This window comes from Martes martes (assembly GCF_963455335.1).
Source record: "Martes martes genome assembly, chromosome: 15".
Lineage (NCBI taxonomy): Eukaryota > Metazoa > Chordata > Mammalia > Carnivora > Mustelidae > Martes > Martes martes.
Genome location: NC_137903.1, coordinates 66,081,910 through 66,100,988, shown reverse-complemented (window position 1 = coordinate 66,100,988; position 19,079 = coordinate 66,081,910). Strand labels below are relative to the sequence as shown.

Below are 19,079 nucleotides of genomic sequence, written 5' to 3'. Positions count from 1 at the left end.
GCCTTTGGAGACATATCTTGAAAGAAGTTGCTGTGGCTGATATCAAAGAGGTTACTGCCTATGTTCTCCTCTAGGATTCCGATGGATTCCTGTCTCACGTTGAGGTCTTTTATCCATTTTGAGTTTATCTTTGTGTACGGTGTAAGAGAATGGTCGAGTTTCATTCTTCTACATAGAGCTGTCCAATTTTCCCAGCACCATTTATTGAAGAGACTGTCTTTTTTCCACTGTATATTTTTTCCTGCTTTGTCAAAGATTACTTGACCATAGAGTTGAGGGTCCATATCTGGGCTTTCTAATCTGTTCCACTGGTCTATGTGTCTGTTTTTATGCCAGTACCATGCTGTCTTGGTGATCACAGTTTGATTTAGGCTTCTTAATTATGTTAGCGTTAATAACTGAGATTATAAGCAAAAGGAAGTTATCCAAAATAAAAAGAAGTTTTAATTATGAAGAATAAGTCATTTCTATATCAAGTCAAAAAGAGGTCAATGGACAGGAAGATCTTGGCAGTCCCAGAGGTTCATCTCAACCAGTACACACACAAGCAGAAACATCACGATGAGATATAGGTCTGGGCAGGGTAAGCAATCTAGGAACATTGACGGTAGTATGCACGGATCCAGATGTTGTCAAGTCTAAGACAGCCAGGCCAGAGCAAGAATGTAAATTCCAGGAGACCAGGAACATAATCTGTTTCACTCATCTGTGTACAATCATATGCCAAAAATGGTGCCTAACTCATAGAAATGAATATTTGTTAGATAGATAACTAACCCATCAACTAAATAGAATTCACAAACCTTTCAAGTGTTGCTATAGATATAAAGATACTGATATACTAGAAAGTGAAAAATCAAATTGAGAATAACAGAGTGTCATTCCATTTTTGTTCAGGTGTGTATATGTGTAGACAGACAAATGTCTGGAAAGATATACCAAAATATCCATGTTGGTTATAATTATCTCTGTATGGTGGGGTTAGGGATAATTTTAACTTCTTTGTATATTTATTCATATTTGCAGCTTGGTTGATGAACATTGGTCACCTCCATTATAAAAAGGTTTTTTATACTATGCATATGATATGTGTAAGTGTATGACGGTGTCACTGTAAAGATCATTACCCTGGACCTCAGAACATAAGCCTCTTGCTTAATTTCAGAACTCCTAAGGAAGGCTGGGGAGTTTCAGTTTGCAAAACGCTGAAGGAGCAGGAAGCTCCTCCCATTTATCAGGGCCTCCCCCAACATTTAAAGCACTCTGACTGCTTCCAAGCCCACACCCAACAGAGAAAACTATCCTGTAGAAGGGACAGCACCAAAAGGCAAAAGGAAGGTAAGGAAAAGCTCAGCACTCCAAAGACTGTAATGAGATTTGGCTCCTACGGCTGTTATTAAACAGTTTGGCATTATTAAATGGGTTGGTTTTAAATGCTAAACCAAGACATCATAAACAAAGTCTGCAGCGAATTGTGACCTGACTAGTGAGGTGATTTATTAAGTTAGTGCTACTTATTATACTTACTGCTACAGTTTCAAGCTAATTACTGACCACACCATGAGGGCTTTCTTAACCTCTTGTCCCAGCGAAGCAATATTAATTGATCCACTCCTTAACAGAAGACCATGGCGAAGAAGGTGGCCGTGATTGGAGCTGGGGTCAGTGGCCTGGTCTCTCTGAAGTGCTGTGTGGACGAGGGACTGGAGCCCACTTGCTTTGAGCGGACTGAAGATATTGGAGGGCTGTGGAGGTTCAAAGTAAGTAAAATCTTCCTGTTTCCTGAACAGACTGTGCTTACAGATAGGCCTTATTGGGGGATTTCCTAAGCAACTTTGATCAGACTTATTTCATCCAGCCACACGGGAACTACAGAAATGGGCTGTCATCTCTCCCAGATCATTAATTACCACCCTAACCCAGCCAGGCATGCCAAGGACCTTTCCTTATAGAACCTGCAAGTGTCTTGCAGCCCACATTCTTGTGATTCTCAAAGCCACATACTAATATTGGAGAACATTCCATGAAACAGAAGTGACAAGGATTCTTTTCAAGATGCCATTGTATTCCAATCACTGAGCAGATGCTTTTTCAGAGAGTGTGCTCTTATTACTACTGACTATCTTTATCTGACAAACAAACATTGTTTGCTTAGCTTTATTGATGACACTCTAGGTTGACTGCCAGGAAACTCTTTAAAGATATTACCAGGGTGCCTTGGGGGCATAGTCAGTTAAGCATTCAACTCTGTTTTAGCTCAGGTTTTGATCTCAGGGTCGTGAGATGAGCCTCGTTGTCGGGCTCCACATGTAGCGTGGGGTCTGCCTGAGCTTCCCACTCCTTCTGCCCCTCGTGCTTGTGCGCTCTCTCTCTCTCTCAGATAAATAAATAAATCGTTAAGAAAAATAAAGTAAAATAAAAAGATATTATTAAATATATTCATTCAATTCATTCTATTAGCCAAACCTAAAAATTGATAATGCTGTCCATTCATCCAATTTTACATAAAAATTAGAAAGATATATAGATAGACAGCTGTATAGAATCAGAGTTTTTCTTTCCTACAGTCTTTTGAGTTTAAGGACTAGCCTGCCACCTCCTAAGTGTGAGATCTTGGGCAAACTTATTTACAAGCCTGTGTCAGTTTTCTAAGTGTAACTAGGATAGTAATAGAACAGTGTAATTATTTCACAGTGCTATTTTGAAGATTAAGGGAGATAAGTCATTAAAAAACTTAGAGTGCAATAAATGTTAGTTACAATAACTACATTTATATTTTATAGACTAAGCAAACAGAAACTGAGGGAAGTTAAGTAACTTGATCGTGTTTACACAGCTTAGGAGAAATGGCATTCAAATTACGGTGTCTATGACTTCTAAACAGCTAACCCTCTCCTTACAACCATGCCCAACTTGCATTTTTGCTCAAAAAGTTTAAAGAAAAGTTCCAGCTGAGCACTCCAGAGCAATAACTTTAGGAGTGTATATCAGGTACATCTAAGTGAGGGATCGAACAGGTGAGACACTCTAGACCGAAGCAAAAGGTTTAGGGGCCCCTGGATGGCTCAGTCGTTAAGCGTCTGCTTTGGCTCAGATCATGATCCCAGCATTCTGGGATCGAATCCCACATCGGGCTCCCTGCTCGGCGGGGAGTCTGCTTCTCCCTCTCCAGCTCCCCTGTGCTTGTGTTCCCTCTCTCGCTATCTCTGTCATAAGTAAATAAAATCTTAAAAGAAGAAGAAGAAGAAGAAGCAAAAGCAGCAGCAAAAGGTTTGAATATGCTAAAAGCAGACTCTGGTATCAGCAAAGACCATCCAAAGGGCTCTGCCTAGAAGCCAACCAGTTAGGGGGAAGGCATGACATCTAGCACATGTGCTTTTTGCCAGTCTGAACTGAATTTTATGCCAAAACAGATTTTTTAACCTTACGCTTCGCAAATGTATATGACTATAATACACACCCATCGAGTTTTTTAAAGATACTTAACACCAAATAGATTAATTAAATAAATAAAGATACTTAACACCAGACCAGACTTATTGAATCAAAATCTTTTGAGGAGAGGAACCTATTTTCAACAGGAGACCCAAATGAATCCTATGATGAGACAAGTTTGGCAAACAAATTGCACAAATACTGAATAAAAAAAATCTATTCATTCAACTATGCAAACACAATCAGAGCTAGGGACGGAGATGTTGGTCCTTATATAGGACACAGAGCTTGCAGAGAGGAAACTGGAAAAACAGCTTGAATCACATTCCTCGCTCACTAACAACTGCTCATTAGAAACATTCTAGCTTTTCCCGAGAGGGTAATATGGTAAGGTGGTTATTCCTGTCTTAACCGAAGATGTATTTTTTATTGTTGTTCACTCTAAGTTCACATACAGATTCCATTGGCATTTTTTCCACCCAGGTAGATTTTTTTAACCTAAGGAAGAAATGTGAAGTTATAACAAATTAATATTTAATAATAAATCTGTCACTGTTTTAGTACCTGATTTGGGACTTAATATCAAAAAGCCAAATGTCCCTTTCTTCACTATCATCAATTTGGCAACAGAACAGGTGAGAGTTATTTTGAATGATCTGTCAAATATATGACTTGATGAATTCCAGGAAGATTTCTTTCTGCCCCAAAATATTTTTCCTCCTATCCTATTCCCAGTTCCCAGTGTCTAGTGTTTCAGAATTAAAGATACCTTCCTATGGGTTAGAAAAGGAAAGTTAGATTACAATGTGAATTAATTAAATTTTATTAGATATAAAAGGCTTAAGTATATAATTTCCTGAAACCTCTAACAATATCACATTTCAAACCTCCCCAATCTAATTTAAAAAACAAACAATTTTCTCAGCTCAAACAAGACAAATAATCTCCCGGCAGTGTGAAACATACAGGATGCAAGATTGCATAGGCGGCCAGGGGAGCCATGTGAAGGTCTTGATTACCAGCAGCCTGGGTTGCCAAAGGGAGAAGGAACGAAAAAGGATGCTGGGAGCCACCATGCCCAGTCCCCTGGGGAAACTTTGCCTCTTCACTCCTCTACCATCCAGAATCAGCTGAAAATAAGTAAATATTCTATATTTACACACAATCCTTCTAAGGTCACTTAACATATTTAGTGCTGATGTCAGTTAAAACAAAATTTAAGGAGACTTGCCCCATGCCCAACTCAGACTGCTGAATTCTTCCAAAAGGTTCTCCAGCGGCCCCTTGTGGCAGTTTTGGAACATGGGTAGAGTGGGTAATTAACATATTTTTAGCATTTTTCCAGCAATGAAAAAGTACTTGCCATGCATCCCCAATTCTCTTTCACAATACCCCTAAAAAGTAGCGTTGGGCAGCAAGAATTCCAGCCCCCTCAAAAGTCCTTCCAGCTGGACTAAGGGTCAAATTGACATAAGACAAATTAGCAGGAGAAAATCACATTTGATAGGCATTACACACACAGAGAACTCACGTTAACATGTAAATTCCAAAGACAAGCAAAATGAGGAATGGATGTCATTCTGAACTAAAGAGAAGGGGGCGTGGTTCTGGGACTTTGGAGGAAAGAAATACACTTCACAGGACCATAAGAACAGTAGATGCTTGGCAATAAGATACTTGTCCTACGGTTCAGATGGGTCACTCGGATAAAATTTATCTCTGTTAATAACACTTACTCTGGGAAATACCAATTTAGATTCTTCTGTGTGGTTAAGGGAGTACAAAATTTCTCTTGAGCCCATAGGGTCTCAAGTGCTTTCAGATCAAAATAATCCACATGTCCAAGTGGCATGTTTGGGGGCGGGGGGGCAGGGGAGCTGTCCGGAACCTTTCAGGTTTCAGTATGTATAATGATTATCCTCATGGACCTATGGAGAGGAAGCTGAGATTTGGAATGAACAACTTGTCCAGAGGAACACAGCTGTGGAAAAAGCACAAAAATGAAGGTCTATAAGATTCCTGAGCCTGCGTAGTTAATCATCTTACTGAGGTGTTAAGAGAGGAAAACGTGACCTTCCTTTAGCCACTAACCTTCTCTGCCTCTTTCATTGTTCCTGATACCTGTGTTCACAGGAAAATTACCAATATACATTGTTTTTTACATTTGGATATAAATATATCTTTTTCCAGCTACATATATTCAATTATTTTAATTACTCTTCATATAATAGTCTCTAAATAGCTCTCCATCTTGGTTTCTTTCCTCTAGATTCAACCTGAAATTTTACTTTCTCTCTTAAAATGTGACTCCCACAAGATCCAATATTCCAAACCAATTTATTTTTATAATATATATATTTTTCAGAACGAAAGAGGTGTTTGGCATTGCTTCAGACAATGGGAAATGAATTGGACACAATCACTGCCCTCAAAGAATTTATGATCAGTTGCTCTAACAGTTGCCCTCTGTGACTTATGCTTCACTTGGCCTGGATGGTCTGCCTTTACTAAAACAAATTTAATGTTGCATTAGCTTTTTCTGCACTTACAAATTAAAGCTATCGCTTATATTATTTTCACATGAACTATCTCATTTTATACTCACAATATTCTCTTACATTATTTATTATTAATTTCAACTTAAATGTAAGAAAGCCAAGGGTAAGTGGCTTACTCATAGTGACTCATAATAAATGGTAGTTGATAGGTCCTAGAAGTAGCCACAAGATTGATATTAAACATACATAAGTTCTCCCTATGCTTTGTCTCATGTAACTCCAATCATTTATACTGAGTTTGGGAACAATCAAAAGTTCTAGATCTTGGGACGCCTGGGTGGCTCAGTTGATTAAGTGTCTGCCTTCAGCTTGGATCGTGATCCCAGGGTCCTGAGATCGAGTGCCGCATGGGGCTCCTTGATCAGCGGAGAGCCTGCTTCTTCCTCTGCCTGCTGCTCCCTCTGCTTGTGCTCTCTCTCTCTCTGACAAATAAAATCTTAAAAAAAAAGTTCTCGATCTTTTTTATTTGAGCCATTGATGATGCAGGTCACTATTACTCTATTCTTATGAAACTGATTTTTTTTAAAGATTTTATTATTTGACAGAGATAGACACAGCGAGAGAGGGAACAAAAGCAGGGAGAGTGGGAGAGGGAGAAGCAGGCTCCCCACCGAGCAGGGAGCCCAACACGGGCCTCAATCCCAGGATCCTGGGACCATGACCTGAGCCGAAGGCAGATGCTTAACAACTGAGCCACCCAGGGGCCCCATGAAACTGAATTTTTAATCCAGTTTATAGGAAATCACATTTGTGAATGTTAAACAGTATTTCGTTGGTTTTATCCCTGGTCAAGAAACGTTTATTTGGGGGCGCCTGGGTGGTTCAGTGGGTTAAGCCTCTGCCTTCACCTCAGGTCATTGTCTCAGGGTCCCGGGATCAAGCCCCACATCAGGCTCTCTGTTCAGCAGGGAGCCTGCTTCCCTCCCTCTCTGCTTGCCTCTGCCTACTTGTAATCTCTGTCAAATAAATTAATTAATCCTTTAAAAAAAATTTTATAAAGAAACGTTTATTTGAAATTTCAATTCTGTCCATTTCAATTCTTTCAATTCTATGCTTTGGATACACACAAATTTGATCACCTGGATTTGTGTGCATCAAAGTTATTTACTTAAATGTTGAAAATAGGAAGATAAAAATGTGAAACAGACACGTGGGGTATCACCAAATGGAACTCTCCACATGCTACCATCTCCGCACTGACCTGTACGTGCGCTCCTGTCTATCTTTCCCATGGCTCACAGTCTCTCTTTTGTTTCACTTTGTTCTTTAACAAAAAAAAGTTTTTATTAATTTACGTATCTGATGGAGAGAGAGAGAGCACACAAGCAGGGCAAGCAGCGGGCAGAGGGAGAAGCAGGCTCCCCGCTAAGCAAGGAGCCTGATGCAGGACTCGATCCCCGGACCATGGGATCATGATCTGAGCTGAAGGCAGACACTTAACTGACTGAGTCACCCACATGTCCCTCAAACAGCTCGTTCATTTTAACAGCACATTCTGTTCACTTAAAGTTTAACATTATACAGGACCAGGACCAGGACCAGTGTAGGAGCAGAAAAGTTTTCCCTTCTGCCCATCTAGGTTCTTTGTCCGGTCCAATAATCATAATAAGAGTAACAGGAAGAAAAGGAACAAACATTTAATAACATGTATGTCTCTTCTGTACCTGGAAGAGACCCAGGAAAACTGAGCAACTCCTGGAAGTGGCCATCACCTTAAATACCATCTTCTGCTAAAAACAAGAGAAGATGTGAAGGGTGGGGAGTCAGTTACAGCAGGTGACCAGGAAAAGCAGTAAGTAAGGGGAAGGTTGTTGTGCTGATTTAAGGCATTGCCTTCTCTTTGATAAGAGTTTCTAGAGATTTTTTTTTAAGGTACAGCATTTTTGTTATTTTTTTTATTGTGTACTTCGTTTTTTTTTCTGTATTCCAAGATTCATCATTTATGCACCATACCCAGTGCTCCACACAATCCATGCCCTCCTTAACTCCCACCACCAGGCTCACACATCCCCCCATCCCCCTCCCCTCCAAAACCCTCAGTTTGTTTCTCAGAGTCCACAGTCTCTCATGGTTCGTCTCCCCCTCCAATTTACCCCAATTCACTTTTGCTTTCCTTCTCCTAATGCCCTCCGTGTTATTCCTTATGCTCCACAAGTAAGTGAAACCAATGATAACTGACTTTCTCTGCTTGACTTATTTCACTCAGCATAAAAATAATAATAATAATAATAACAGTGGCAATAAAACGAATAGCACTAACCTTTGCTTGCTAGCTGTGGCCAGAGAATGTGAAACGTAATGCATCATCCTCAGCCACTGCTGCGCGTCTACAAGGCATCGGGTTTCCTATTTAACAGCGGAGTCAGCTCACCTGCAGAAAGTGAGAAACTCGCTCTGTCTTGTTCAGTTGGGAAGCCAGTAGGTCTAGCTCAGGCATATGGGTGTGTGAACTAAAAAGTAACAGAGTGGTGCTTTCAGTCAAGGAAGGCCGGACGTGGTGGTGACATGTCAGACGGAACAGAGGTGGATGACCGTGAAATTCTCTGCTTGCATCTCGGTTTCTGACTCAATTGAATTCTTCCGGGTGATGACCATCAAGCAGCCTTTTTTTTTTCTATCTACCAACTAAAATATTTTATTTTTTTTATTTAATTTTATTTTTTCAGTGTTCCAAGCTACTTTCTTCATCTCTTTCTCCAATCCACTTCTTCTTTTACTTAAAAAAAAAAAAAAAAAAAAGGAAATTGCTGTCGACAGCAAATGCTCTTGGGGATGTGGAGCAACGGGAGGTCTCCCTCACTGCCTGTGGGACGCAGGATGCTACAGCTACTTTGGAAAACAGTTCAGCAGTTTCTTATAAAAGTCAGCATTGTTACCAATGATCCGGCAATTGCATTTTTTGGTATTCAGGTTAAGAACTGAAGACAAGTCCACATGGCATCTGCATGTTTTTGTTCATGGCACTTTCATTCCCAGTTGCCCAAATTCAGATGCAATCAAGATTTCCTTCAGTTGGTCAATGGATAAAGAAACTGTGGTACCTTCAGACAAGGGAATATAGTTCTAAAACACTAGGGAATGGATCTCTTAGAGAAGAGCTCTAGGCTTTGAAAAGGTAAGGGAGAACCTTCCGTAGATCTAAATAAGACAAGCCAACCTGAAGAGCTGCGTAGGGTAGGATCCCCACCACAGGACATCCTGCGAGGACACAATTATGAGACAATAAAAATCAGTGGTTTTCATGGGTGGGGGAGGAAAGAAAGATGAAATGCAGAGTGCAGGGGACCTGTAGGCTGGCAGCACTATAGTGTATGAGACTGTGGCGCTGGGTACCTGTCATCAGGTATCTGTCAAAACCCATCAGATGTACAACCTGAGTGAGATCTCAGGTGAAGTCAGTAAATCGGTAAATTACTGATTTCTAAATCAGATGAGGTCGGTCATGTAAAGCGAGGTCAGCACATTACTGACCCCGAGTGATAAGGTTGGGTCAGGATAGGTTCACCAATTTTGGGAAATGTACCATGAGGTGTGACATGATATTGGTGTGGGGGGCTGTGCGTGTATGGAGGTGAGGGACACATTGGGGCTCTGTATGCTCTGCTTGATTTTTCTGTGAACCTAACACTTCTCTACAACAATAAAGGCTATTGACCCCTGGGAGGGGAGGGGAAGAGTTCCTAGAGATTGACTCATGCCCTTCACCCTGGTACCTCGAGGGAGACACCCTTATGAGCAGAGATTTCCCTTCTACATGGAAGTATCTCTTACAGAAGGGTAACTTCTGCTTGGTTTTCAGAGTTTCCCCTCTGTCTGCTGTTTCTTAAAAATAACCAGTTTAAAATAATCCCCATGTCAAACGGACATATTCCAGGGTGTCAAACTCTGCTCTTCTTCACGGTTTGGGAACAAACAGCCATTTGATCTCCCAAAGAAATTAATGCCTTTCCCTTGTTTTACTTTCAGGCATTTCCCCCAGGTAAATTTATCCCCAGAATCTAACACAGCAAATTCAGCGTACGGTATAACTTAAGTTTTTGTACCTTGCTGCCCATTTAATGGAACCAAATTTAACATGTTAGATATTTGTAACTCTCCAAGCAATGAAATATCAAATACTAGGCATGGTCCTTAATTAAGCCTGTTCACCAGTAGCTTAAGATATACACTAGTTAACTTGCCATGTATTTTTTTAAAGTAATGTTTGTGTGTAATAGAACAGAAAAGAGTTTATAGCATCCTACTACCAAAACATTTACTTATTCCCACTATGCTACTAAATGTCCATTTTAGTATCATTAAGTCCTATCTGCAGTGACAAAAAAAATGCTTCTGGTTAACATTACATGTTCTTTCATTCTTTCAACATATTAAATGATTTTGTACGATATCCCCAGCATATACTAGGTTCTGTTTACCTTAAAAATAAAAATTGCCAGTTATTTTTCCAGCAAAAAATGGGTTTGCTGAGGAATAAAAGAGAATTGCAATCTGGCTGTGGCAAAACCATAGGCAAGTCCAGGGAACAAAGTAAATGGATTTTTTATTTTTTAAGAAGAAAAGGGTTAAGTTGGGAAGACTGTTCTGAACAGAAAGTCCTTTGAAGTAAACCAGGAGTTCGAGGTATGGTGGCTTCTCATTGGCTGAGCTGTTGCCCAAGGGGATGAGGAGAGCGTCTCTTCCTCCGGATGGAAGAGTAGAGTAGCATCCGTGTGTGAGGTCAAGCCCATAGCTTTCTGCTGGGTCTGCAACTGACCAGAAGTGTTGGGGCCAAAACCTCCCACCTGCATTTTAGTGAGGCTTTCCGTCACTAAGTTTCATAGTCCTGAAAATGCGCAGCAGTCACTGCAGTCTTCAGATGTCCCGGCAGGAGTAGAGGTACTCAAAAGAATCCGTATCGGGGGCACCTGGGTGGCTCAGTGGGTTAAAGCCTCTGCCTTCGGCTCAGGTCATGATCTCAGGGTCCTGGGATCGAGCCCCACATTGGGCTCTCTGCTCAGCGGGGAGCCTGCTTCCTCCTCTCTCTCTGCCTGCCTCTCTGCCTACTTGTGATCTCTGTCTGTCAAATAAATAAATAAAATCTTAAAACAAAAAACAAGAATCCGTATCGGAGAGCAGTTTTACAAGTGTTATGGGCAGCACGGAAACTCACGCAACACAGAATAGGGCAAGCTGCCTACAGGGTGTGATGCTTTCATTTGTCTTGACAAGAAGCAGGGATCAGGCATGAGAATAAGGAGAAAGTGTTCTAGGCAGAGAGAGTGGCATATGCAAAAATACAGAATCTTGAGAAAGCTGACATGCTTAGAGAAGATAAAATCACACCATATAGCTAGACTAAAGGACACAGGACGATGGGTGGTGACTGATGAGGCTAGAGAAGACAGCCAGGGTCTCTTCACGAGAAACGTGTGTCCCATGCCAAGGAGTATACACTTTACCCTGAAGGCGGTACAGAAAGTGGGCAATACTGGGGTCAGGGAGTTTAACTGGGGGTCACCATGGGTGATCAAAGCCAGAGATCTAGAGAGACACCAGCCTAGTGGAGAGAGAGCAGAACACAGTGACGGTCTAATAAACATGATGGTTCCCGTGTTCAGTGCCTAAGAATCAGTAGTGGAGCCCTTCTAAAATACAGATGGCCGGGCCCAAACCAGACCTACTTGGATTTTATATTTTTTCAAAGATCCCCTGAATCCTTATAAGACAACTAGTGCACTGAATGGCATTTGGGAGCCACAGCTTTTGTCCCAAACGGTAGCACGACAACATAAAAATAGTTTCAGTCTTACTCATTTCAAGCAATGGAGCAGATAGATTTAAGGTCCACCTGAAAGAGTGAAAATTTGGAATGACAGAATATTTGTAGAGAAATACAACTGTGTTATTTCCAACTGCTTAGAGTCCCCAGCATGGGAACAAAATATTGATTGGTAGAGGTCAATATAACAATGCTTCACAATGAAAATGACGAATTTGTAAGTTTTTGTAATTCACATTTGTAATAAATTAATCTATTTTCACTATATAAGCTTGCTCCCTCTAGCAGATTAAATATTACCCTTATAATCTTCCTTAAACTTAGATTAGCCTTTACAACCTTCTTATTTTTACAGAGTCAAAGGTAAACTGCAGTCCAACCTTTGATCAAAAGGTCGTAAATTCTAAATCACTGCTGACCAAGGTAATTTGATTTTGCTATATAGTCTTCTGACATTCAGAAAATTCCAAATTAAGAGAATATTTATCATGTGATCATTTATTTTAAACAGATAAAGTGTAATATATTCTGTCCACTAGGAAATTCATACTATCAGTATTTGTGCTTAAATATCATTTTGGGGTAATATATATATATATTTTTTTTAATCAGCTTTTTTTTTTTTTTAATCAGCTCCACGCTGGGTGTGGAGCCCAATGCAGGGCTTGAACTCAAGACCCTGAGATCGAGACCTGAGCTGAAATCAAGAGTCAGGCACTTAAAAAAAAAAAAGAAGAAAAGAAAAAAAAAAAAGAGTCAGATACTGAGCCATCCAAACACCCTGGCCCTGCTTATATTTTTAATTATGTATATGAGTTACATTTATCTGTTTTGAAAGCTGTGTCTTCCTGTTTTGGGCTTGTCACCTCATTCTGTCTCCATCTTTCCATCCTAAAAGTCCAAATGCATTTTCATTTAATGTAGTAATAAGCTCCCTAAAGATAGAAACTGTGTGTCCTGTCTTTATTCTTGTCCCTAACTCCAAGCTCAGGGTCTGGGCAGGAGAGATGATTGATATGTATTTGTTTATTAATAAGAATCATTCTCCCTTTGTAAAATCTCACCAAACCCCAGTTTTACCCAGATTTATCTAAACACATAGACATTTGCTTCGGCCAACATAGGAAGAAGTACATACAGAAATAAAGCATTTTTTTAACAGCTATATGCCAATTGACCATAATAAAGATTATTACATGATCTTCAGGGGAAAAAATTGTGATGTCATCATCAATTATTGACAAATGACACCAGTACAACTCCCAGAGGGGAGTCTTACCCAGACTCTGAAATTACTATAGAGCTCGGACATCAGAACCAGTTCCCATCACTCCAAGTGCCCTTAAAATTGACCTGACAGAGGAACCAATCACAGTTCAAAGCCATTTTATTGGTGCTTGGAAAAACTATCATGTTGGCTATAGTGCAACAATCTTAGTGTAGCTATTTCAAATCTGTGACTGGTTTAGTAAGATTAACCCTCATGACCTATAATTGTAGCAACAGAGGCAAACATGTGTTGGGCTCTTATTTAAAGTCAGGCTTTGTGCTAAGCACTTTATCTAATCTCAGCCTGATAACAATTGTTCAATGTCATAATTATTAGTGAACCTCATTTTACAGAGAAACTGAGGAAATTGACTTAAGTGACTTGCCCATGGCTATAAAGCCATTAAAGGTGGTAGAATCAGGATATCAACCCCATCAGACTCCAGGACTCTCAAGTTTAACTCTACTCTGTACTACTTATAAAGTTATCTGGTCTTGAGAAAAAAATTGGTATTTCTTTGCCTCATGAAATATAGTTGATCCTTGAACATCATGGGAGTTGGGGCCACAGCTGAAAATCTACATAGAACTTTTGTCTCCCCCAGAACATAACTACTAATAGCCCACTGATGACCAGAAGCCCTACTGATAACATCAATAGTTGATTAACATACCCCTTGTATGTTATGTGTATTATATACTGTATTCTTACACTACAGCAAGCTAAAGAAAAGAAACATTATTAGAAAATCCTAAGTACTGTACTGTCAAACACCCAAGTGTAAGTGGACCCACGCAGCTCAAACCCATGTTGTTTGAGGGTCAACTATATTTCCAAGTTTGAGACTTTGGTTGGATAGGAAAGTTCGACACAGTCTTACCAAGGACATTGTGTTCCACCATGTGGAAACATCCAGAAATAGTTTACATATCAGTAGGACTCTAGTATTATGCAATTTGCAGTTCCTCTCTTACACATTCCTTCTCTCTCTCTTTCTCGTTCATTCATTCATCCATTCATTCATTCACGCCTACCATAGGCCAGGAGCCAAATGCCTTTTTGAACATGAACAAGAAAAATGCATTTAACTTTACCAGTCGGAATCAAGGCTCAGATAATACCGTTGCTAAGATTTCAGGAGAACCTTATAAACAAAGACTGATTTAGCAAGTACTCTACACACTGCTTTTAAACGACATAATCTGAACACAAACATTGTTTTAGCTTTGGTAACTCATCTTGGTACTAATAATCCTGAACTTAGGACACAGCGAGGCCCAATGCACATAAAAAGCTTTGCTGATAAAAGAGGTGAGATTCCACAGTTTAGTCTTTAAGTCTTTGAGATTAGGGTCAGCCAGCTTCCTAGGTGATGAGAGTTTTCTGGTGTGGTGTGAACTGTGTGTAAGTGTTTGAATGCTAAGGGAGTTTGCATTAAAATATGAAGTGGTTTCCCTCTCATACAAAAGGATACAACAACCCTGAACTCTGGATGAACAAATCATGGCATTTTAATATTCAAACACTAGCCTCAAATTGCCCAGAAGCATTTATTGAGGACGGCGTGGCGTTATTTATGCAAGCCTCTTTGAGAACCTGCTGATTTCAGAGACATTGAATCACCATATTTGGCTCTTATATAATTAAACATAAAGCATATTATCTGTATGCACAGTGCTTAGAGGAAATTATAAACTCAACCATACTATGAGCTACCTCCGATTTTACCAAAGCATACTCGCCAACATTTACATTCAAGTTAAAGATTTGATTGGTACTAATGCTATTCACTTTTATCACTTGAGGAAAGTTGATTTGCATAAAGCATAAAATGAAGATGGTACATTCAAGTTAACATGTGAAAACTACCTGCCCCCAGAAGTATTCATTTTAATTTAAATTCTCCCTTAGGTTTTCTGACCAGTATCCCGGAGTTTATTGGTTCCTAAAGGAAGGTGGATGTAGCCTCCCCAGGGGAATTTTCAGAATGGGCCTCATTGCTCCAATGGCTGGCATTAAGTACATAGAGACCAGGGATATTAATATCCTGCAATGTGCCAAAAGAAGGATCGTCCCTACTCTCAGTCCCACCAGCGGTAATAATATCGCCAGTGAGCAACAGTGGAGGGCCCCAACTAGGCCCTATCACCTGGGATGACGGAGCACATATACTAAACCCCATCACCCAGACATGGCCATCATGCTACGACAATGAAAGAGGATCACATCTCCCAAGAGTTAGGTTTGGAAGAAGTGAAACACCAAGGGATTATTTTAAATGCAACATGATTATCACTCTTTTTATTTGATTCTTCAGGAAAATGTTGAAGACGGCCGAGCAAGTATCTATCAATCTGTCATCACCAACACAAGCAAAGAAATGTCCTGTTTCAGTGACTTTCCAATGCCTGAAGACTTTCCAAACTTCCTGCACCATTCTAAGCTCCTGGAATACTTCAGGATTTTTGCAAGAAAGTTTGATCTTCTAAAATATATTCAGTTCCAGGTATTGTATTTTGGGGGGAATGGGTTTCTCTACATGGGTTCAGCTCACATGTAAACAAAGAAGTTACTCTGGTAATGAAAGAAATTGTGAAGAAAACAAAGTATTCCAATCCAACTTTTTGCTGGAAGAGCAGAATAGAAGACCTAAAAGGTAGTGATATTATAGATGACACACACTTTAGCAGAAGAGGAAAATCACCTGTTAATACTAAGGGCTTGACTAATGATAATATTGAAAATGCAACTGCAGTTAAGCTAATATCTGTAACCACTACGGGCTCCTAGCCTCGTTTCCCTTGAAAGAACAGAAGGAAAAATCAAACTACTATTTCATTTTCTGATCTTCTCTTTAGAAATGGAATTTCTAAGAAAAAGAAATATACTAAATGAGCTCACAGTTCCCCATTCATTTCATAAGCCTGTAGAAACTATTTTTGGTATTCGGGGGAGTGGCATGGTGCATTCTCTAGCAACATAAGGACGGCTGGATCATTTTGCATACTAGCTTTCCTCTGCTCCCTCAAAAACAAAGAATCAACAAGAAGAAAACAATATCTCACTAAACGTGCTGAATTTTTATCAATAACCTACACTTCAAACACTAGTAACTATGCTTAGTAAATAAAAGTATATTATATCTCTGAATAAATAACTGTTAGTGAGCTAATTTTTTTATTTTCTTTTTTTTAATCTAAATTCAATTTAGTTCAGGGACAGAAATTAGTCATTCATCAGTTGCATATAACACCCAGTGCTCATTACACCATGTGTCCTCCTTAATGCCCATCACCCACTTACCCCATGCCTCTACCCACCTCCCCTCCAGCAACCCTCAGTCGTTCCCTATGGTTAAGAGTCTCTTATGGTTTGCCTCCCTCTCTGTTTTTATCTTATTTTATTTTTCCTTCCCTTCCTCGATGTTCATCTGTTCTGTTTCTTAAATTCCACATATGAATGAAATCATATGATAATTGTCTTTCTCTGACTGATTAATTTCACTTAGCATAATACTCTCTAGTTCCATCCACACCACTGTAAATAGCAAGATTGCATTCTTTTTGATGGCTGACTATATTCCGTTATAAATACATAACCGCGTCTTCTTTATCCATTCGTCTGTTGATGGACATCTGGGCTCTTCCCATAGTTTGGCTATTGTGGACATTGCTGTTATAAACATTGGGATACATGTGCCCCTTCGGATCACTATGTTTGTATCCTTTAGGTAAATACCCAGTAGTGCAATTGTGGGTTGTAGGGTAGCTCTATTTTCAACTTTTTGAGAAACCTCCATGCTGTTTTCCAGAGTGGCTGCACCAGCTTGCATTCCCACCAATGGTGGAGGAGGGTTCCCCTTTCTCCACATCCTCGCCAACAGCTATTGTTTCCTGAGTTGTTAATTTTAGCCATTCTGACCCCTGTCAGCCATTCTGATCACTGTAGTTTTGATTTTTATTTACCTGATGCTGAGTGATGTTGAGCATTTTTCATGTGTCTGTTAGCCATTTGCCTTTCTTCTTGGAGAAATGTCTGTGCAAGTCATTTCTTGACTGGGGTTTTTGGTTTTTGCTGTTGAGTTTCATAAGTTTTTTTTATAGATGTTAGATACTAGCTCTTTATCTGATTGTCATTTGCAAGTATCTTCTCTCATTCTATTGGTTGCCTTTTAGTTTTGTTGATTGTTTCCTTTGTTGTACAAAAGCTTTTTATCCTGATGAAGTCCTAATAGTTCATTTTTGCTTTTGTTTCCCTTGCCTCTGCCTGTGTTCTCCTCTAGGATTTTGATGGATTCCTGTCTCACATTTAGGTCTATCAGTGAACTAATTTTTTTGTGACACTTCTCATTTCCTCAGTAATTTCAGTTTTGTCCCAGGTTTGTATTATATTAATTTATAATAGCTGATTGTGGTGGAAATCTATATTTGTAAATGCCATTAAAATGTATCTAATATACTACATTAGAAAACTATTACTCATTTCCTGGTGGAGCCATCCTACGAATAACAGATTTTTTTTATGCCGGAAGCTTTTATAGGTCTTTGTCCACATGACTATTAATTTATTTAACAGATATATTGCCCTCTTATGGTATGTACTTTTTATTATCTGCTCGTTGAAAGATCAGGTTAAAGTTGCAAGAGAGCTATTTTTCTTATTTATTATATTACTATATTACTGCTGTTGTGTTTCCTGGAACTTAGAGAGGGGCTGGGGACACTCATTTCCATTATTGGTCTCTGAGTTGGTATAAGCCACAAGATGTTAGACTGTAAAAGGCTCTGTTGAATTTCTAATAAATTCCTGAGTGAATACTGAAGGTGTTGGTTCTCAAACCACATTTTGAATAGCAATAATTCACAGTACTTGAACTAATCTGTTACCCTAAACTGCAAATCTGAAATCTTTAATCTCAGCCAAAAATGCCTGGACATTTTATAGTCCTTTGCAAGCTTTATGCTAATAATCTCCACGTATTTTTTTTTCAATTGAAACAGCTTCAAAAATTGCCAACACAGCATTTTTTAAATATCTGAAAATTTGAAAAGCATGTACATGGGACTCAAATACTTATAACCAAGAGAAGCATGCCATTATTCTAGCAGTGAGAAAAACTTTACTTCCACTTGACATTGTTTGTTACACATCAAAGATGTATTAAGGGGCACCTGGGTGGCTCAGTGGGTTAAGCTTCTGCCTTCGGCTCGGGTCATGATCTCAGGGTCCTGGGATCAAGTCCCGCATGGGGCTCTCTGCTCAGCGGGGAGCCTGCTTCCTCCTCTCTCTCTCTCTGCCCTTCTCTCTGCCTACTTGTGATCTCTCCCTGTCAAGTAAACAAATAAATTCTTTAAAAAAAAACAAACAAACATGTATTAAGGAGGGCACGTATTGCATAGAGCACTGGGTGTGGTGCATAAACAATGAATCTTGGAACACTGAAAAAATTAAATTAAATTTTTTAAAAAAGATGTAACACCTTTATGGATACTTTTTTTTTTAAGATTTTATTTATTTATTTGACAGAGAGAGATCACAGTAGACAGAGAGGCAGGCAGAGAGAGAGGGAGAGAGGGAAGCAGGCTCCCTGCTGAGCAGAGAGCCCGATATGGGGCTCGATCCCAGGACCCTGAGATCATGACCTGAGCCGAAGGCAGTGGCTTAACCCACTGAGCCACCCAGGCACCCCACCTTTATGGATACTTTTAAAAAATTCCTAGACTTCCAGACAGTGTGAGCTACATTAAAAAAATTAATGAGCATAAATTATTTCATCCAAATGAGATCATGAACTACATTGCTAACATGATGTACTCTGTTTAAAAAATAATAATGTGAACAACTACCACTCACAGGATGCTGACAGTGTGCCAGGCATGATGCAAAATGCTTTGCCTGAAATATCTTCTCTAACACACAGTCTTCGCAGAGGCAGACACATAAAAGATGCTTAATAAACACTGACCATGTGATCATTTGAATGACGGGCGTGTGTTCTATATCTTGCCCAGTCTTTGTGTTTCTTCTCTCTCTCTCTCTCTCTCTCTCTCTCGTT

The 19,079-nt window shown here is 39.6% G+C and overlaps 1 protein-coding gene across 2 annotated transcripts in view; it reads left to right on the top strand.

The window, feature by feature from the left end:
* Window positions 1-1,281: 1,281 nt before the first annotated feature.
* FMO2 (flavin containing dimethylaniline monoxygenase 2) overlaps window positions 1,282-19,079 on the top strand; it is a 29,978-nt gene continuing 12,180 nt past the window's right edge. Inside the window, exons 1-4 of one of the 2 annotated variants that reach the window (XM_080824740.1) lie at window positions 1,282-1,338; window positions 1,623-1,760; window positions 15,342-15,530; window positions 17,307-17,402. Coding sequence is in view for 1 of the 2 variants with exons in the window: in XM_080824739.1 (XP_080680865.1) it covers window positions 1,629-1,760; window positions 15,342-15,530 (321 nt within the window). In the remaining variant the exon portion in view is untranslated. The remainder of the gene's footprint in view (window positions 1,339-1,622; window positions 1,761-15,341; window positions 15,531-17,306; window positions 17,403-19,079) is intronic. The other variant, XM_080824739.1, reaches the window with a different exon arrangement.